This window comes from Oryctolagus cuniculus, chromosome 2, assembly GCF_051225735.1.
Source record: "Oryctolagus cuniculus isolate XC-2025 breed Fujian yellow rabbit chromosome 2, ASM5122573v1, whole genome shotgun sequence".
NCBI classification, from domain to species: Eukaryota; Metazoa; Chordata; class Mammalia; order Lagomorpha; family Leporidae; genus Oryctolagus; species Oryctolagus cuniculus.
In genome coordinates, this window is record NC_142868.1 from 167,715,873 (window position 1) to 167,738,570 (window position 22,698).

Consider the following 22,698-nt stretch of genomic DNA (forward strand, 5'->3'; position numbering starts at 1 on the left):
AGTCAGGTGGAACTCGATGCCTCTTAAACATGCCATGCCTTGCCATCTCTCTGTTCCTTTGCACCAGCTTTTTCTCTTTTGTTTTGGACCCTTAAATACATCCCTGCTAAAGACATAGCCCCATTGTTCCTGCCTCTGTGGGGTCCCCCATCCTTTGTGATCCCACAGCACAGAACCCATACTTTGGATCAGCATCCCTGGAGGAGTGCAATCTTTATTCCCATGCTTGTTTTTCCTGTTACCTGGAGCTCCATACTCTTTACCACTGACAACTGAAGTGAACCTGACATTTAACTGGACACTCTGTAGAGGGTGTGGGCTGGCCGGAGGGAATAACGCGATGTAGAAATAGGAAGTGTGACTGATAAATTTACTTGGCCCTTCCTGATGATGTCTAAGTCCTGAACTTGAATCACTTATACATGGTTCATTTTGCTCACTCTCCTGATGAAATCTACATTAAAAACTCATTTTTTAACCTAAAAACCATGTAACCTGATATTTACTAAGAAAACTAAGAGACCTTGATAGGTTAACACCAGCTTAAGTACAAACTTGTGACAGTGAGCACAGCTGCGCCAATCACAGATATCTAATAAATGATTATCTTATGTCTGCACTGTGCCCGTTGTCAGGAGAATGCCCGGAACGGATGTAACAGTGGCCTTTCCCTTGGAAATCTGGTTATTGTTGCATACAGATGGCTATACCCAAAATGTTTATATTATTGGGTTCTAAAGACCCCAAAAGTCTATTTGTATTAATTCTCTTCTGTTCTATTACCTTAACATTCTCACAAACCTTTTTACTATCTATTTCAGGAAGTCTGACTTTGTGAATAAAATTTAGTAAAGGCTATGAAGATTCTGATTATTCTAAATGCTCAAAGACAACTCAATAGAAAAGGTATTCAAGAACTATGAATGTTACATAAAGACAGCAAGTTAATATAGGAGTAAAAACCCATAAATAACCTCCTAAGGATTTTCTAGTCTAAATAACACAGACATTTGAAAAGTCATATTTCTATTGAATCAATAGAATTTATTCAAAATAGACCTTGAGATGTACTACAAAGGTTTACCTTATTACCCCATTAATTCAACTATACTATGTATTGCAATTAATATAATTAAATCCAATTCTGCATGATTAAAGTTAATAGACATGTTAGAATCCAGTAAGGCAGAATCATAATAAACATCTAATAAAAGTATTTATTCATGTTCTAGAAGTCAGTTGTATGTGATGATATAATTTATTATTTTTAAAGCTTTTTTATTTTATTTAAAAGTCAGAGTTACAGAGAGGGAGAGGCAGGGACAAGGAGAAAGAGAGAGCTCTTCCATCAGCTGGTTCACTCCCCAAATGGCCACAACAGCTAGGGCTGTCCTGGCCAAAGCCAGGAGCCAGGAATTTCATCCAGGTTTCCCATGAGGGGTCAGGGGACCGAACACTTGGGCCATCTTCTACTGCCTTCCCAGGCACACTAGTAGAGAGTTGGATTGGAAGTAGAACAACTGGGACTCAAACTGGTATCCATATGGGATGCCAGTACTGCAGGTGGCAACTTTACCTACTGTGCCACAGTGCCAGCCCCTGATATAATTTCTAAAGGCTTTGGTTAGATAAACATAAAATACAACTCTAAAAAGAGATACATGATTAGGTGTCAGATCCTATTGCCTTCCTATTCACATAGAAAACTCTTATTTCCTAAAATGAGTATTTTGATATTCATACTAATACTTCAGGCATATTTTTAGAATGGAGCTGAGGAAGTTTAAATTTACTGGAAAGACAGTTGGAATCAAGAGAACTAAGTTTGCTCAGTCGCAAAATGAGATTAACTTAGATAATAAAGAAAGCACCTTACAATTGAAAATTCTAAAACTGGGGCCAATGCTGTGCCATAGCCGGTTAAGCCTCCGCTTGCAGTGCCTGCAGCCTAGCTACTCCACTTCTGATCCACTTCCCTGCTAATGCTCCTGGGAAAAGAAGTGGAAGATGGCCAAAGCATTGGGCCCCTGCAACCACATGGGGAGATCTGGAAGAAGCTTCTGGTTCTTGGCTTTGGACTGGCCCAACTCTAGCCATTGGGGCCATTTGGTAGTGAACTAGCAGATGAAAATGCTTGCTCTCTTTTTCTCTCTCCCTCCCCATTCCCTTTCCCCTCTTTTCTCTCTTTGTATCTCTGCCTTTCAGATAAATAAATAAGCCTTTCAAGAAATACTCTAGAAGTGTGAAAAGTTCTTCCCTATGCATTATTTCATTTGTTTAATCATACTTAACCCTGTAAGATACATGACATTTTTTTCTTTTTTTATATTTGATTAAGTTTAAATTTAGAAAAAGAAAGTGCCTTGATCAAGTCTATCTGCTAAAAGCTATGACTCTGTATTGCAAATACACATCTAGATCCCATATGTCCCCTCTGCCTAGAGAAGTCTGAGCAAAATTCAGGCTTCCGACACAATTTGTAAATCTTTTTTTTTTTTTTTTTTTTGACAGGCAGAGTGGACAGTGAGAGAGAGAGAGACAGAGAGAAAGGTCTTCCTTTTTGCCGTTGGTTCACCCTCCAATGGCCGCTGCGGCCGGTGCACTACGGCCGGCACACCACGCTAATCCTAAGGCAGGAGCCAGGTGTTTCTCCTGGTCTCCCATGGGGTGCAGGGCCCAGGCACTTGGGCCATCCTCCACTGCACTCCCTGGCCATAGCAGAGAGCTGGCCTGGAAGAGGGACAACTGGGACAGAATCCGGCACCCCGACCCGGACTCGAACCCAGTGTGCCGGCGCCGCAAGGTGGAGGATTAGCCTAGTGAGCTGCGGTGCCGGCCACAATTTGTAAATCTTAAAAACCTTTCCCTATCAGATTACATCTGATTCAAAAGCTGAAACACTGGTGAAGACTGGTTTTCTGAACACTAAGTGAATTAAAGAAGATCCACAATAAAATAATTGAAAAATTTCTGAAATCCTGCTCACATATTTCCCTACAATCAGTGTGTACTTTAAATGCATCTTGTCAAGAATTGCTCACCAAGTATTTCAGTGTGTTTGGTCCAGTGGTTCAATTTTCTTAAACAATTCCACTGTTTGCAGTCTGTAAACATGCTTTGCTTCTGTAAAGTCTAACTGGGGAAAATTTCCATTACAAACAAGAAATGTAAAAGGGAAGAAAAGCAAAACAGATTTTCAGTTCAAAGCCTATGAAGACCATTTGGTTTTGGCTCGTTTTGATTTTAAACTTTAAATTGCTTGTATCAATAAATAGCTAAATTGCCACCTTGCTAATTTTATCTTATGACGCTTACCTATAAAGTTCTTTGGGTTCCTTCTATTAACAATAAGAGCTCCAAAAATGATAATTGCTTGGTGCTTAATGGGATACCCAGAGAACACCTAAACACTCAAATAAGCCCTGCAGTGAAATGTTCAGTAAGAGACCACAGTCCATAAATCATTGTGTTTTGCAGAGAAAAAACACAACAGCAGAAAGTAGGAAACATACTATGGATATTTTGTTGGTAATTTTTGATTCCTAGGTGTATGCAGATCGGTTTTAATGTTTGTGATTACAGTCAGGAAGTATTTCACCCTATAGATGCCCACTACTTAGGGTGCTTATAGGTTTGCTATACTGCTGAAAAATCAATTCTTTCCATAATCACTCCCTTTGAATTAAGAAGATGGAGATCATTTTAAAAATGAAAGTAGATTTTCCAGGTGGAAACGCACATGGACACACAATTTTTGAGCATTTTCACCTCAATGCCAACAGATCTCAGGTTCCCTATCACATAGTAGAGAGTGGCTGGCACATGGTGACTCAGATCCAGTCAGAAAAGGAACAAGGGAGCAGAGCATGGAAGAACAAGAGCTAGAGGTGATCCCTAGGAGGGGGGAGTAATACGATTGGACAGTTTTGATTGGATGTCATTTTTCCTTTACTCTCAGCATTTCTGTAGATGTTGCAGATTCATTTCACTTCAAAGTCTCTTCAGGCCATGATTCCACAAGCCATTCTTACTAAGAGAAGTCCATGTTTCCACTCTGATTCATTAAGTCTATGAAGTATCCTCTGTAGCATGGTGGACAATGATAGAATAGCAGTGAGTTACCAGAGAAAAGCATGTGTTTCCTTCTGTTGTCAGCATCAGTCTGAACTTAATTGAAAAGACAGGGAGAAAGGAAAGACTTTCCGTAAAGAGTGGTGAATTGGATTTCAGCACCAATGAAGAAAAATACTTAAGATACTAGCAGAGTCAACAAAATCCAGATGTGGATTAAGAATCTGGTGTTTAATTTTAATGCTCATTGTGGCATACAGCAGCTTTGATGGTTTGGCTAAGTCCACTGGGTCTGCTTGTTCATTTGTATAATGAGAAGTGAATAGGGATATTTCTATGATCAAAGAGTTGGAGACTGCTTCTAGACTGAAAAGTGGAATGTTTGGGGTGGTAAGGATTGATGTTGAGTTGAACATAACTATGAATCCGACTTTGATGACAAACTTAGAACTGAACGTTATTACTAGAAGGGCACTAAGCCTTGGTATTTGCAAGTAATTTAGAATATGGAATTGTTTGTCAACAAACAAATGTGAAGCTCAGTAAAGTGGCCTTCATAGGAAACAACATTGGCCAATGAATACTGAACAATTTTCCAGCAAAATAAGGAGAGAGAATTTCTCCTTTTATAAGGTGCACATCCAAATGTTTCAGATGGTATAATTCAGACAAGAACTTCCATTTAGGCCTGTAGAAGACAGCTGAGGAGGATGGTCACCTACATTGAGACCGCAGAGCAGGGTCCAGGTATGTGAGTAAGATTGTAGGGAAATAAAGTCACCTCAAGCATAGCTAATCCCAAGTAATTCACCCACTGAAAAGGTATCAAGCATTCATAATATTTTTGGTACTTTAAGTAAGTGCTGAAAAATTATTGTCAAAGAGTGATCTTTAGTAATAGGATTATGGGTGACTTCTTTATTTCTACACTTGCCGAATTCTCAACAGTTAACAAATATTACTTTAAGCTATAAAACATGTTCAGGAAAGTACACACATTATCCTAAAGCAAACAACATTATTTTAATTGTATTTAGTTAGAAAGAACCCATTAAAGATAAACTTGCAAATAAAGACTATTGTGCACTCAATTTATTTATATTTATTTATTTATTTATTTATTTATTTATTTATTTATTTTGACAGGCAGAGTGGACAGTGAGAGAGAGAGAAAGAGACAGAGAAAAAGGTCTTCCTTTGCCGTAGGTTCACCCTCCAATGGCCGCCGCGGCCGGCGCGCTGCGGCCAGCGCACCGCGCTGATCCGATGGCAGGAGCCAGGAGCCAGGTGCTTTTCCTGGTCTCCCATGAGGTGCAGGGCCCAAGACCTGGGCCATCCTCCACTGCACTCCCTGGCCACAGCAGAGGGCTGGCCTGGAAGAGGGGCAACCGGGACAGAATCCGACGCCCCGACCGGGACTAGAACCCGGTGTGCCGGCGCCACTAGGCGGAGGATTAGCCTAGTGAGCCGCGGTGCTGGCCTGTGCACTCAATTTATGATGTTTCACATAAACAAGGACAGAAGTCTGTTCAGAAACAAGTTCAGTTTTGGCTGGGTTATCAGAGAAAGCAAGAGCCAAATATATAAATGAATATTGATTTTTTTTAAAAAGTTTGTCATGAATCTCTGTTCACTTACTCCTTTGATATCAATACATTGATCTTACCAAAATACTTTAGCTCTATTCTCATATAATCTTTATTGCTCTAATAATAATATTTGATAAATACCACTCATTTAGTGTTTGCTGTTCTCTCTACTTTAATTCCCTTAGACTCTCCCAAACTTTGTGATGTAGATAAAATTATTCTGTATTTATAGACTAGGAAAGTAAGGTGCAGATTACCTCACTTGCATGAAATCACAGGTAGTTTCATTCTCAAATTCCCAGTTCTTGATGTAATATTGTTCCTGGTCATAATAGAAACATGCAATATTCATTTAGCACCTAATATGCGCTGATTTCTGTGCTAAGCATTTTATAGTACTATCACAATTAATACTTGCAGCAATCAGATGAAATGAATATGATTAACATAATCATTTTATAGAGCAGGAACCCGAACCTGAGGAGTCATCTCTAACACAGGTGCAGGAAGTAAATGACAGAGTGAGAATTCTGCAACCTGAGTCTCTTTCCTAGGAAAGTATTTCAAGTCTTTTTACCTCACCAGCACCATGGAACAAGCACTCTGAGTCATGGCTCCAACAATGTGAGTAGCCTTGATAGTTACATTAATCATGGAAATAAATTAGCACTGGGATAATTTAATGGACTCCCTCAAGAGATTTCACATGACACCTTCAGGAGAAACAAAATTGAATCCAACTTACCTTTTCTTTTTTTATTGACTTGATTTATTTGAAAGGCACTGGTTCACTCCCTAAATGGCTGCAACAGCTGGTGCTGGGCTAAGCCAAAGCCAGGAGCCAGGAGCTTCTTCCAGGTCTCCCACATGGGTACAGGGGCCCAAGCACTTGGGCCATCATCTGCTGCTTTTCCCAGGTGCATTAGCAGGGAGCTGGAGTGGAAGTGGAGCAGCCGGGATTCAAACTGGCGCTCATATGGAATGCTGGCACTGCAAAAGGCAGCTTAAACCACTATACTACAGTGCTGGCCCCCCAATCTGCCTTTTCTACAATATACCTCAGTTGTTAACTATTCAGTATTTATTCACGTATTCATTAATTAATTTTTTATAAATTTTATGTGTCCATTATAAAATGCAAAACTAAAATATAAATATATTTGATATATAGCACTGCTTGATCTAATATAAAATACCAATAAAATATTAGACATGGAATTTCTAGAAGTATGAAATTTAACAATCATGAAGGGTCAGAGGCCACCTAGATCACCTGCAGCCTGTATCAGAGTGCCTGGCTCAAGTCCTGGTTCCCCGCCCAATTTCAGCTTCCTGTGAATACACAGTCTGAGAGGCAGCCGGTGATGGCTCAGGTAGTTGGTGTCCCAGCCACCCAGAGACCCAGATTCAGTTCCTGGTTCCTGTTTTCAGCCTGGCCACGTTCTGGCTGTTGTGAGCATTTCACAAACAAACCAGCATATGAAAGATCTCTCCGCCACCCCTTCTTTCCAAATTATAAAAATCAACACCAATTCACTAAATGTTGATTTATTTTGACTATGTCCAAGAACATACCTGGCTTTCCTCTTTAAGGATATTTACACGGATGCATGCACAGAGAGGTGAATTTGCCACTGCCACTCACGTGTTCCCTGGCTCTGGAAATAGGGAGAAGAAAGAAAAGAGAGAAAGAGCATATGAATTTGAAAACACAAGACAGCCCAGCTTATTTCCTGGTGTTCTGTTTTGTAAGCTGATCTCTTTGTGATGAAGACACTTTTAGCACATTCCAGCCGCTATCCTGGGATGTCCCAGGGGAGAATCCTTTCATTATTTTCAAGGGAAACTCTGTACTTTGAACCAAGAAACTTGACAAAGGAGAAAGGACCAAAGGTAGAAATAATCTCTGGAAAGAATCTGATGACAATTCAAGAATATTTAGAATGCTCAAGATAAAGAGAGCTTTGGGAAAAGATGGAAACCAATAGTCTCTTTGAAATCCAGCCTCATCAACTTTAGATTATATTTCTAAATCCTTATAGAAGGCAGTGGTAAATTTAGGACTGATAGCTCTGTCTGAAATTGACCCAAAGATGTCTGTGTGTTCATTGTATGAAAAATCATGTTCCACAACATAAATATCTCTGAACATTAATCTCAACTTTGAGGGCTTATTTAAACAATTTTCTAGAGAATCTTATTCAAGGGGCTAAGACCTAATTACAGACAAATATGTAGTCCTAAGAATAAATTAAGGAATCCGTTTCAAGACACTAAGGATCCCCCGTCATTTTGTTACATGGGTGCCCTCGTATAACTTGTGTAATCCCCATATTATTAGATAATACACAAGTAGGTCATAATTTATTTTGACATATTTCAAAATAGTGTACAATGCTTAATCCATTTTACTTTTTACTTAAAGGACAAATTGAGCATGCGCATTTAGGTAATGAACTCAGGATCCTGATTACCTGCCTAAGACTGAAGGTTTTGTTGAAGATTGACTGATTTGAAAGGCAGAGTTACAGAGAGAGAGAGAGAGAGAGAGAGAGAGAGAGAGAGAGAGAGGGAAGGCGGGAGAGACAGAAAAACAGAGATCCTCCATCCTTGGTTCATTCTCCAGATGGATGCAACAGCCAGTGCTGGGTCAGACCAAAGCCAGGAGCCGGGAACTTCATCCAGACTCCCACATAGGTGTAGGGGGTCCAAAGATTAGGACCATCTTCCGCTGCTCTTCCAGCTCCATGGTCAAGGAGCTGGGTCAGAAGTGGAGTAGCAAGGACTGGACTGACACTCATATGCTGTCTTCATAGGCAGTAACCTAACCCATTACACCACAACACCATTTCCAAGACTGAAGTTTATGGACTACAGAGGAGTGAGGCAGTGGTCAGGCATACATTTTATATATTAGAAAATTCTGGTTAACTTTTGATATATCCACTTCATTCTCTCTCTGTAACCTTTGCTCATATAATTTTCTTGGGAACCTGACACAAGACAGAACCTGGGGGAGAGGGGCGTGTGATTAGAATGCCCAGCATATTGTTTATGAAGCAGTAATTGGGTCCTTGTAGTATTGCTTTCAAGAGGTCAACCACGTCTTCTGGAGCACAGGTTTTCCTTTAGAGACTAAAGCTGTCAATTGATTTCTAAATGGAGAAAGACCAAAGAACAATTATGTTTGTTCTTAAATTTCATATCAGGAAAAAATATATTGGGTGCCATTTAATTTCAAAAACTAGCAGAGGAAAGTAAAACAGGGCAAATTTATACTAGAGAATCCCCACTCAGTTGCTGTCTAAAACTCTTGGCTTTCTGGGAACAGCAAGATTTTAGCTGGTGTTATCCCTTGCTCTGCTTGAAGCAATGATTTCAGTTACCACTTGACAGTGCAAAGAGACCAGGGCATGGATGACAAGCCCTGCTGGGAATGACTGTGCTTTAGCTACTTCCACAACTCTCATCTTTGGAATCTACTTAAAGTACAGAATAGCACCATCACTGTCAGACTCTGCTTCTTAGTGGGACTCCAGGAATTCTGTGACTCCAGCCCCCTCTGTGTATCCAGCTAGTTGTGAAGGGAACCTGGCAGAGTTGGGGCTGGAAAGCTAAATACAGTGGCTCTTATGCACCTGCTTCTTTGGGTACATGAGTACCTCACTGTGTATGATGCCATCCTGAGATATATATGAAAGTAAATTTGCAGGTACTGTCCAGTGCTCCATTGACTATTTCCTAACCTCCACCATAACCATCTGCCAACTTCCCTTTTTGGTGACTGGGTGTGCAGGAAAATAAGGACTGCTATAGGGGCTGGTGCTATGGCACAGTGGACCAAGACTCTGCTTGTGGCACTGGCATCCCATATGGGCACTGGTGCTAGTCTTGGCTGCCGTTCTTCTGATCCAGCTCTCTGCTATGGCCTGGGTAAGCAGAAGAAGATGGCCCAAGTCCTTGGGCCCCTGCACCCATGTGGGAGACCCGGGACAAGATCCTAACCTCAGATCAGCTCAGCTCCAGTCGTTGTGACCATTTGGGAGGTGAACCAGCTGATGTAATTCTACCTCTTACTGTAATTCTACCTCTCAAATAAATAAATAAAATCCTAAGGCAAGGACTGCTGTAAAAGCCACCCTTTTTCAATAGATAATAACAACAGTATTTAATGTATAGCCTTTTGCAAAATAATTTTTCAGTATTACACTATTTGGTCTTGGCAACAACCTGTGAAGTTTTATTATGTGCATTTGATAAATAATATGACTTCCATTATTTGACCAGCACAACACTGGGAACAACACAATCACTGTGATAGGAGTTTTATTACTCTCATTTGATAGATTATACCACTGATGCTCAGAAAGATTCCAGAGCTGCCTTGCATATATGCCTCAGCCAGAATGTGGCAGAGACAAATTATGAGTCCAGGTAATCTGAGTCCCAGCGTAGTCTTCTTGGCATTTCAACAAAGGAAGCAATAGGTTTAAGGTTTAGTCCTTTCTCTTTGACTGTCTTAGTGCAGGATATGGAGCACATTCCCAAGTGAAACCATGCCCAGTGTTCCCCATCTATAATTTAAAATATTAGTAGAATTAATGTGAATAGAAGTCTATTCATATAAAAGTATTAGCAGAAATAATATGAATTGAAGTCTGCTTTTACTCTGGAATGTTTACTAGATTGGAGAGTTGATTTGGGTCACTTGCAGGATGTCTGCATGGGTCCTTGCTGACTGCCCTTTTGTCTGTAACTCCAAACCACCAAGCAACTCATCAAATCATTCCTTGAAGGGGGAAAAAAATCCTTAAAATGCGCCAGGAGTTTAAGCCAAGTGATACCAAAGGAAGTCATAGCAAAGTAGAAAGAAAGCGATGCCAGCAGGAGAGCCGGAGAGCGCCTGGGGTGATGTGAAGTTAGAGTCTGCGAGGGCAGCAGGCAGAGCCCATGATTACCGTGCCTTCCTTTCCTCTTTAAGTAACTGTCAGGAAGGAGATGCTGCTTCTGACATTTTCATAATGCTTTCTGCTTTGGGGAAAAGAAGCAAGCCAAGGACGCCAGGCCTGAGGGAACAGCCACCAGAAATGCTTAGCATGTCAAAGTACAGCATCAGTAGCCTTGATCCTGGAGGAAGCAGCTAGCTCTGTGAGAATCCCAAGGAAAGGGGTGCACTGCGGGCTCCTGGTGCTGACAGCACGGCTGAAGCTCTCGGCTTTGAGGTAAATGGTTTTTGCTGTCTCATGGCATGCAACACCCCAGTTTTCTGCTTGGTGGTACTAGCAAATTCCAGAACTCCTTAATGAAAACTCCAAAAATTCTCATATTTTTTTTTCTCCCCAAAGGAAACAGCTATTTTCCTTTAAAGATTATGTTTTATCTTGAAACTTATTTTTCTCAATAACAGCTTTATTGAGATATAATTGACATACCAAAATACCATCGATTTCATCCATTTAAATGTACAATTCAGTAGGTTTAATTTGATGTCAGAATTGTACAAATATCACTGAACCCAATCTCAGAGCATTTCATTGCTGAAAAATGGAAAACCATATTCACAAGCAATCACTACCCTCACCTATTTATCCCAAATCCCCAACTCCAGGCAACCACTAATCTTTCTATCTCTGGATTTGCCTATTCTGGTCTTTCCATAAAAATTAAATTATACAATATGTAACCTTTTGTATCTGGCTTCTTTCACTTAGCATGATGTTCTCAAGGTTTTCCCATGTTGCATGTATCAGTACTTCATTCATTTTTATTGCTAAATAGTATTTTGTTGGGTGGATATATCTCATTTATCCATTCATCAGTTGATGAACATTTATACAGTTTACTTTTTGCCTATTATGAATACTACTGCTATGAATATTCAGATACAAGATTTCACGTACATCTATCTAGAGGTGGAATTGCTGGGCTTTGTGGTAACAATTTCTAAACTTTTGAAGACTTTTCCAAAGTGGCTGCATCATTTTCCATTCCTACTGCTATGTTGGGGGAGTTCCAATTTGACAACATTCTCATCAATATTTGTTATTCTCTGTCCTTTGATTATAGCATACTAATGGGTATGGCTTCAAATCATTATGGTTTGATTTGCGTTTCCCTGATGGGTAATGATATTTGGGTATCTGTTGATTTATTTACTGGCCGATGCTTCTCTTCAGTGGAGAAGGGCCTGTTCAGATCCTTTGCCCATGTTTTAGACAGAGCATTTGTCTTTTTGAATTACAGGAGTTTATCTAGAAGCTTTTCACATCAGGTGTATGATGGATCAAACTGCAAACTCATATCAGCCTGGTGCCATCACTCTGTGGTCAGAGAAGCTTCCCGATTGTATGTGGTCAGTCTGGGCCACCTCCTTCTGGAATCTTGTGGCTCATGTGTGGCAAGGTCCCATTTCACCACCATTCCCTCAGCGACATGGTTCAGCGGCTGCCAAGGAGGGGAGGCCATGAGGCATTCATGTCTTCTGTGAAAGTTGAAACCCCCACTTTGTCTGATCTCCAGATGTAACCACTGTTGTGTCAAAACATATCACCAGAGTTCCTATCACTCTGTTGAGAAGGAAATCACTCTGCCTGAGTATCAGCTGCTGACTGAACGTTAAATGTGTCTTCTCACCTACGCTAGTAGGCCTGCCTGCCCAGGCCAGCATGAAAGGAGGGCATGACAAGTTTGATCCCAGGGTGTAATGCAGTGAAGGACGAAGCAAAATGCATCTCCCTCGAACCAACCTAGATTGCTAATTAGATTTAAGATTTAGGAGTTTTTTTAAAAGATTTTTTAAAAAAATAGTTTGTAGATAAATCCTAAGAATATAATGGTATTCCCTTCCTTGGTACCTCCCTCCCTTCTTCCTACCCTTCCTCTTTCTCCTGTTCTTTAGTTTTTCAGGTAACATATTTTCTTTTTCAACTTTTATTTAATGAATATAAATTTCCAAAGTACAGCTTATGGATTACAATGGCTTACCCCCCCATACCGTCCCTCCCACCCGCAACCCTCCCCTTTCCCACTCCCTCTCCCCTTCCATTCACATCAAGATTCATTTTCCATTCTCTTTATATACAGAAGATCAGTTTAGCATACATTAAGTAAAGATTTCAACAGTTTGCTCCCACACAGAAACATAAAGTGAAAATAATAGATGATTTTTTAAATGATGATGAAATCAGATCAGACTTATTGTCATGTTTAATCCCAGTGAGAGTCAAGTTGGGAATTGATGATTTCTTCTTTTTTCTTTTTTTTTTTTTTTTTTACAGAAGATCAGTTTAGTATACAGTAAGTAAAGATTTCAACAGTTTGCACCCCCATAGAAACACAAAGTGAAATATACTGTTTGAGTACTCGTTATAGCATTAAGTCTCAATGTACAGCACATTAAGGACAGAGATTCTACATGAGGAGTAAGTGCACAGTGACTCCTGTTGTTGACTTTACAAATTGACACTCCTGTTTATGGCATCAGTAATCTCCCTATGCTCCAGTCATGAGTTTCCAAGGCTATGGAAGCCCCTTGAGTTCTCCGACTCTTATCTTGTTTAGACAAGGTCAGAGTCAAAGTGGAGGTTCTCTCCTCCCTTCAGAGAAAGGTACCTCCTTCTTTGAAGACCTGTTCTTTCCACTGGGTCAGATAACATATTTTCAACATATGTACAGTAAAAGGGCTCAATACTTCACCGAATAAGTTTAACAAATAAAAAGCAAAAATATAGACATATAGAACTTTAGACAATGGCCACAAACAATAATTAAATAAAAAAGTGACCATTTCACTCATATATACTAAATTTGATAACAGATCATTAAAAATATAGTAATAACAGATATAGTAATAACAGATATCTAAATATAACAAATATCTAAAAATATAGTAATAACAGATCATTAAAAATATAGTAATAAAGTATTCTTTTTAAAAAAATTTATTTATTTATTTGAGAGGCAGAATTATCAACAGAGAGGGGGAGAGACAGATTTTCCATATGATGGTTCACTCTCCAAATGACCCCAACAGCCAGAGCTGGGCCACTGATTGATCTGATTGATTCCGGTCGCAGCAGAACAGAGGCCTGCTGCATGACATTTTGCTACAGCGTCAGGTCCTCTGCAGGAATGGGGGAAAGGAAGGGAAGCAAAGCAGCTTCCCCTCTCCAAGCCTGGCAATTGCTCAGATCTGAATCAGCTCCACAGGCAGGGACTGTGGACTCCCCCAGCTAAAACTGTGAGTGGTGGAGCACGTGGCAAGTTTTGTCCTACCTTGACTTGGAAAGATGGTGGCTCACAGCCAGCAGCTGGCTGTATCGTGTGGCTGCGTGCAGTGGTGTCTCGGTCTTCTCTTGTTCCACAGAGTCTTTCACATCTCTGCCAAAAATTCCCATCAGTCAGACCCCTGGAAACGTGGTCCTCCCTTTGTTCTCTTCATACCCCAAGACAGCTGATGTTAGCCTGGCTATACCCTACTCAGCCATCTTGGATCTCTCCAGCATAGACGTTGATTAAGCACCATGAGGAAGAATCTTACCCTCTCAAACTTCCATTTCCAACACCATACGAAATGAGGCTGATTCTGGGCCTGGTGATGCTCCCTCCCTTGCAGCACAGTAGTTTAGAAGTCTGAAGCAGATTGTTGCCAGCCGATTGTGAATTCTAGATCACAAGATCCCTGTAGGAACACAGAGCTGATGTGTCCCCTGCTGCCAGCAGCAGAGTCCATTTTTTTCTAACACTTGGTTTTGACTACAACTTTACCACAGTTATATTTCTTCTTTCTTCCTTTCCTTCTTTAGGAGAGAGGGAGGGAGAGAAAGAAAGAGAAGGGGGGCACCACTTTATTTCTTCCCTTCAGAGACAGAGAGAGTTCCCATACAGATTCATTTACAAAATGTTCCCAACAGACTGGGCTAGGCCAGGCCAGAGGCTAGGAGCTAGGATCACAATCCGAGTCTTCCACGTAGGTGGCAGGAGCCTGCTTATTTGATCTATCACTGCTGCTGCCAGGCTGTACATTAGCAGGAAGCTGGAGTCAGGAGCTAGAGCCAGGAGTGAAACCCAGGTACTCCAACTGGGACATGGGTGTTTTAACCATTAGGTTAAACACTTGCTTCTAATGCATTCTTTTAAAGATCAGGCCATACATTCCGATTTTTCCATTAGCCAGTTCCAAGCCCATGCTAAAAACCTTGTATAATCTATATCCACACTGGAGTCTGACAGCCAGAAAGTTTGATTTAACTGCTCTGGAGTGGACCCAGGCATTGGTAACTTTCAAAGCCTCACAGTAATTATAAGTGCCACAGCCAGGTCGGAAATACAAGCCCAACTATGACTCTTAATGTAATATCCAACTTAATAGAAGAACCCATTTTCCTCTTAAGAACAGTGCTTTTCAGATAGTAACCTGCATAGGAGTCATCCAGGGGTCTTGCTAAGGAGCAGATCGGGGTCTGTGTATCTGGGATGAGGCTTGGGATTCTGTAGTTCTGGGAAGCACCAGCCCCAAATGAAACACATACCGTGGGCAGGATGCTCAGAGTCCTCAGAGTTGAACCCATCCATTCTCATTGCACTTTTCAGTGAAACCTGTATCTTTCCCAGGATTTAGCTTTTAAAGACAGCTATCATGGAACTGTAATAAGTGCTGCAGCCCTTTTAAATATAGATTTGAAATTCTGTCATAGTTCATAGAGGCAGTCATTGTGAATGTAAAGATAAAACAATAAACCTCTGTATTCATTTTAAATAATGAGCCAGATTCTTTAATGTGGTCATAAAAATGCTGCACAGTTGAATGAATAAAGTACCTGGTGGTTGACCGTGGGTCACATAATTGAGAGGTATTGGTCCTTGGAGCCAGTCACAGAAGACTCACTTTGTGACCTTGGAAGTTAGTTACTTCTCTGAAAGTCATTGTTTTCTCTTGAATTGTAGGTGGTATAAATTATTTTTAGGGCAGTTAGGAAGATCTGAGGATTAATAAATGCAAAGTGCCCATCATTCCACGGACCTTTGAGTCTGCCTAAAGAGAGGGTAAATCATTTTTTCACTCAAAAAGCAGTCATTGCAACACAGCTGTCTGAAATTCTCACTAAAATCTTTTGTATGAGGGATTTGAAAGGAAGAGCCTCCTCTCTCTAACCCTCCAACTTATCTTCTTCCAAATCCAAAGGCAATGTTATGGAAAAGAAACCACAGAAGGACAAATTGAGGCTTAAATTGGAAAAGAAACTGTGACACCACTTCAGCTTAACAATGAAAAACTAGAATCTATTTTGAAGAGATTTTTTCTTTTTCAGTCCCCACTAACAAAGTCACTTATTTCTGTCCTTTCTCACTGTCCTCCTGAGTTACCACCAAACATAAGGACTCCTTGTTAGTCTCTTTGAGGGTATTGAGGTCCTTTGAGACTCATCAGATAGAGAGAGAGAGAGAGAGAGAGAGAGAGAGGTAAAGTATAGATGTTGGTTTGGTATCCATCACTTGAAAGACACTGCTAAATCAAAAGGAATGATCTGTACTTCTTTCCACTAAATAAATTGGTCTCTCTTAACCAATTATTTTTCTAGAAATGGAACCAAAAATGTACTTCCATAAAATTTTTGGCCATATTGAGAAATATTTTAGTGTTATTATAAGATTTGTAACTGCTTTGCTAGTTTCCAGAAAAAAAAATGTTTTTATAGCACACTATTCAACTTCAAGGGATGTAAAATATAAAATGAGTTCTTTTTACTTTCTTTATAATAGAGTTGTGAAAGTTGCCTTACGGCCGGCGCCGCGGCTCACTAGGCTAATCCTCCACCTTGCGGTGCCGGCACACTGGGTTCTAGTCCCGGTCTGGGCGCTGGATTCTGTCCCGGTTGCCCCTCTTCCAGGCCAGCTCTCTGCTGTGGCCAGGGAGTGCAGTGGAGGATGGCCCAAGTGCTTGGGCCCTGCACCCCATGGGAGACCAGGAGAAACACCTGGCTCCTGGCTTTGGATCAGCAGGGTGCGCAGGGCACAGCGCGCCGGCCGCAGCAGCCATTGGAGGGTGAACCAATGGCAAAGGAAGACCTTTCTCTCTGTCTCTCTCTCTCTCTCCCTGTCCACTCTGCCTGAAAAAAAAAAAAAAAAAAAGAAAGTTGCCTTACATCAGGTTTTCTTTTTCATTTGTTCCTTATCCATTATCCATGCAATAATTGTTTTTGGTTTAAGGGCTACCTCCACCCACTGTTCTGGTCTTATTTTTGTTAGTCTGTTAACTTAAATAACAACAGCTAGCTGACTGCTTCCCATTCAGAACAGAACAGCCAACGTGTATGTGTTTCTCCAGGAAGATAGAGTCCCTGCGATGGTGCCAAAGCCCTGTGAACATACTGTTTGTTTGGCAGTTGAGGCAGACTAGAGGACCTTCCCTTAAGTCCTTAAGATTGTATTTCTACTACACAACTGCGCAGGAAACAGAGGCGTGCTTCTCTGATGATCAAGCCATTGTCACCAGAGTTTGCTTCAAACCAACCCACGCCATATGACATCCCCTGCACTGGGAAAAAGTAGCCGCAGTATCTTACCTGTATTAGGCTCTGGAGGGAGAAAAAAGCATCCCAAGGATGTGTTCCTCTAAAAATTACTTTCCCTAACTTCACCTTTGCCACCTTTGCTGGAGAAGAAATAGTTCTGTTCTGAAGCAAAAGGTGAACATCACAAAAGCATTCTACATTTGCTTCTCTTGATTTAGAGAACTAATTAATAAGGACTGACTTCATCCTGCCAGTTTTGATTGACTAAAATGTCCTTTAATAATCAAGTTTTCTATTAATATCTTACCGTGTAAAAGGAGCTGAAATCAATATATAATTTAATAACTCTGCCTGTCAGGGGTATTATTGATTCTCTAATGATTCTAAAATGATATGCCATTATGCAAATTATATCTATTTTAGATGCCTTTGCCAGGTACTTACAGAAGTTCTTTTATCTTTTTTTCATCTTTGATTTCCCGGTATCACAGTTATCAAATACTAAAATATTTTCTGAGGATTATGATCCTAGTGAATATTGATAGTCCAATGATAAATTGTAAATGTCTATCTTATTACACAAATATATAGAGCTACATAACTATATTTCTCAAATTCATCAGCTACCCAGAGTATAGAAAATAAAGTTATTATAGCAACAGATGGTTATAGTCTCTGGTGTTTACCAGGGATAAAAACAATATGGAGCCAGCGCCGTGGCTCAATAGGCTAATCCTCCACCTTGCGGCGCCGGCACACCGGGTTCTAGTCCCGGTTGGGGCGCCGGATTCTGTCCCGGTTGCCCCTCTTCCAGGCCAGCTCTCTGCTATGGCCAGGGAGAGCAGTGGAGGATGGCCCAGGTGCTTGGGCCCTGCACCCCATGGGAGACCAGGAAAAGCACCTGGATCCTGGCTCCTGCCATCGGATCAGCGCGGTGCGCCGGCTGCAGCGGCGGCCATTGGAGGGTGAACCAACGGCAAAGGAAGACCTTTCTCTCTCTGTCTCTCTCTCTCACTGTCCACTCTGCCTATCAAAAAAAAAAAAATAAATAAAAAATAAATAAATAAAAAAAAAAACAATATGTTGTTTCTGTATTTTTGGGACTAAGTTGTCATATTGCCCTATGGAAATTAAACTGGTACCTTTTCTGCACAAACACTAACCTCATTAGAAAGACTACTTCAAACCATCCCCCACTGTCTGTCTTTATTTCAACAATCTAATACATTGTGTGATGAGATGCAGGCTTGGTTGGAAAAACAGGATGGGGAAATATGAAGTCAAATGTCTAGAAGTAACAAGATTATTGCCACCTGAGTCTCCTGCAATGGAGGGAGGGGTTCTGGTTCCACGTATTCCACCTTAAAATGCATGGATAAAGCATGCTGGGCCATCAAGTCCGGAAGACCCTAGCATGGCATTTTCAATGTCTGTCACGTTTTCCCGTCCTTGGTCTCACGATGCTGGTGACTTTAGCAGAGATGTACAACTATAAGATCACATGCCTGTAAGATTGAAATTAATATCAAAGGGCATAAGTTTTGGTGACAAAAAAGGAGAGACATTTGGTGGGGTTTTATAGGCTAAGTTTTGTCTAAATTATAACATCAACTCAGTTCTAAAATAGAAAGTGCATATATCATCATACCTTATGTCTGTCCTCTTTGGCTTTCTCTAATATTTTCTTTATTTTTTGGATACAGAGGAATAGCTAACCTTCCCTTTTAATCAGAGCAGGTTGATATTTTTACAAATATTAAGTACATAGGTGAAAAACAACATCATTCTAAAAGTTACTCAGGAACTGATGACTAGATACATACAATTAGACTTTATCATACTTATCCTAGAATACTTATCCTAGAAGAGTCATTGTTGATTTAGTAGTTGATAGTTATCATTACTGCCTCAGTCGATGGGGAAAGAACCAAGGTAGAAAGAGCACTTTCATGAGCTCCTACTGCTCAGGAGTGAGAAGTGGGGATGTGGGTATCATGCAGGAATGTTTTTTTAACTGAGGTACAGAGGGTATGTTATGGGCTCCAAAGGACCAGAATGAACATCTGATGTCATTTCTATAAGGCTAAGCCAGGAAAGCAAGACTTAGGCATTTGGCACGAGAGGCTGGAAAATTTAGAAAATTAAAAGCAAGTTTCACCAGTGCCACATTTGTACTGGAGAGGAATACAGCCTCTCTTTGCCATACATAGGTCTAAGTGAAACCAGGTGACTTTGATCAATAAAATAAAAAAAAGATTATGAAGCAATTTATTTGCAGAAAACCTAGAAAATTCTACTAAAATTAAAGAATGCCCATGCCATGAAAGCTTTGTGTCTATAAAAATATTTTCAGGAAGCTTTACTTTAAAATGGTGTTAGCTAATGTTATTAAAATAATTTTCAAAGACAAATCAGTGGCTAGGGGGCTCTGAATAAGTAATATTCATCCATGAGATACTTAAGCCCCTTAAAAGGCAATATTAGATTGATTTATTTTCAGAGACATCTAGAGTGCTTACAAGAAGTTAGGATTTGCATAATATTTGCATTTGTCCTTCCTGCTGTCAGTCATTCACAGCCATAGGACTGTAGGGCAAGAGCTGCTGAAGGTTGGATTATAGGAATGATTCTTGTTGAAATATATTGCTGTGTCAGTGAAGTTTGAAAGTGGTGAGACTGGCATATTTAGTGAAAGTTCAAACTTACCTTCAGGGAGGGAAGAAAATAACCACAACGTAATGACTCTCTCCAGTTGACACCCCACTTTGAAAATAGCTGCTTCAAGGCCACAAATTCCAGCTTTAGACAGGCAAATAAAGCATGAAGAACTTCCTATTCAGTCTAGGAGGAAGATCTTATCAACATGCATAAGAGTTGAATTCTAAGATGTTGGGTAGGGTAACATAAAAGGCTTCTTGTTTCTTTTGTGATTTGTATACATTTATTAATTAAATGTTATAACAAAAACATGATGTTTGGAAATACACTAAAACACAAAGAGGGGAAAAAATGGCCCATAAGCTTTTCACTCAGGTAAACGCTGTTAATATATTGCTTTGTTCTAAAAGAGTGAATTCCAAGGTACAGCTCAGACATCAGCCGATGAATAAGTCTTTTACCAAATAATGTGTTTTTCTTTTCTTATTAGTGTGCTCCATGTTACTCTGCTTTTCTGCCTAATGATGATGATGATGATGATGATGAACCTGTTGCTATTGAGTGCTATACTTGGTCCAAAATAATTGTATGACCCCAAGCAGGAGTGCTTTGCACTGTGTGACCTGTCCAATCTTTCAGAACTGTATTTCCATTCTTGAAGGGAAAACACACTACAAAAGTGTCTCAATTGCTGTATGTCTAGAAGTGCAACTGGTTCACGTTGCTTTCCTCTTCTCTGTGTTCCTTGTCTTCCCTCTTCCTCCTTTTCGTCAATTTCTATTCTTCTCTGTTTCAGCAAAACAATATCAGTCAAGGTAATTGATGATGAGGAATATGAGAAAAACAAGACCTTCTTCCTTGAGATTGGAGAGCCCCGCCTGGTGGAGATGAGTGAGAAGAAAGGTGGGGGAGCTGCTCCAGGGCGGAGCCCAACAGCTTCTGCTGGCCTGTGCCACCCCTGGATGCCTGCACTCTTCAGAACATGACTTAACAATGCACACATGCCTCCACCTATGTAACAGGGCATAGGTCTCACCCGGGGCCCCAGTGGGCCATGCCTGTAGCCATAGCAGCCAGTTTTCACCCATCTGCATATTACAGGTCTGAGAGATTAATTTTCAGCACAATCAAGCCTCTGTTTCTGAGAACACTGGGGCAGATGCTATGCAATTTCAAAATTAAGCCAACTGTTTGATTTACCTTCGCAATTTGAGGTACTACCTGACTGCGAACCGAAGCGGCAGGAGTTGTTGAGAGTGATAAATTGGCAAAGGAAGCCTAACAGAGGCCAGCTGAAAGTACCCAAGATGCCCTTTTACATACGTCAGGAGGCCCATGTGCTGCCAGTTCTCCCTCCATAACATCACAGTAACATTCGGCTTGGTGGACACCTAAGCATGAGTGTGTGACTCCAACCATTTGTTTTGCCTTTGTCTTGTGTTCCCACAGGAAGATCATTACCATTAGAATATTTGACCGTGAGGAATATGAGAAAGAGTGCAGTTTCTCCCTTGTGCTTGAGGAACCAAAATGGATAAGAAGAGGAATGAAAGGTGTGAGAGTATACAAAGACATACCAGCGAGAAATTGTACTCTTCTCTCTCCGTGTCTCCCTACTCTCACACTTAACTCTCTCCTCTTCCTTGGCTTCCAAATACTATACTTCATTGCCTTTGAAGCTTTAGTGGTTTCATTTCCCTTCCCAAATTGACAAGTGCACCAATCAACTAACCTTGCCACCTGATTTAATAAATATTGGAACAGATTGCAATAATCCTGAATGATGATATTAAAGAATGTATTTAGATATTAAGTTAGATATTAAAGAATGTACTTAGTTTTCATTGCTTGGGGTCCATTCTAAAATGTGGCTCCAATTAGTAAGTTTCCTCTAAAAACATAAGTGATAAATACTATTGCATAGCTTGTCAATAAAACCTCAATAACAACTGGAAGAAAAAAACCTGCTTAGTATATGTTTGTAGTAGTGGACAGGCCTGAGAGCAACTAATGGGAAAATTCAGAATTCAATAATTAGGATTCTTTAGAGAAACCAGGTTTTTTTTTTTTAAATGAGTAAGAACAAAGATCCTTAAAGAATAGTGTTATCAATATTTTCATGCTCATTTGGTATGACAAATATAGCATTTAAAAGGTACCACATTCAAGTATATGAAACCATAGTCATATCAGTTTTCTTTAGTTGAAAGGATACGGTCCTTCGGTAAGAATTCAATGCTTACTTAAGACCTATCCAGGTATATGTCCCAAAATCTTTTGACCCTTATAGAATTAATGACTTTTTAATATACCTAGTAATAAACAGTATCTTTATAACTAGGTTTTATCAACTTGTCTTTATATTTCTAGAAATGTTTGAACAAAGAAGGTAATTTTCTTTAATGTTTTTATTCCATACCTATTTTATATAGTTTGCATTAAATAAAGATATGAATCAATTATAGGTATATCAATTATATATCAATTATAGGTAGTTTTTATTACTAGGGTTTCCTATTACAATTCTCTGATAGTGGCTATTTAAAAAGGAATCTTATTGATCTAACTATATATGTAAAACACACATGCCACGTATGAATAGCTCTTATTAATTGCATGAAAACAATTGTTAAGAGAAGATGACTGGATAAATCACTTTGCAAGAAATTTATACATTTATATGTACAAATAAAATAGCATTAATTCCTATATAGACCCAGCATTTTGGGGAAGCCCCATATTTATAAGAACTCATTGACCTCAGAATTCATTCCCAAAAAAAGTTTCTGTTCCTGATTTAATCAAGTTCAGATTGGTGACAGGAGCCTTTGGAGTACTGGAAAAAGGAGCACTTAGGACCTATGTTA

The 22,698-nt window shown here is 40.1% G+C and overlaps 1 protein-coding gene across 1 annotated transcript in view; it reads left to right on the plus strand.

Annotated features, from left to right (window-relative positions):
- Positions 1-22,698, plus strand: part of SLC8A1 (solute carrier family 8 member A1) — a gene marked incomplete at its 5' end in the record, with an annotated part of 321,178 nt that overhangs the window by 226,914 nt on the left and 71,566 nt on the right. Inside the window, 1 exon segment of the mRNA NM_001170958.1 lies at positions 21,281-21,384. Within this exon segment, the coding sequence (NP_001164429.1) occupies positions 21,281-21,384 (104 nt within the window).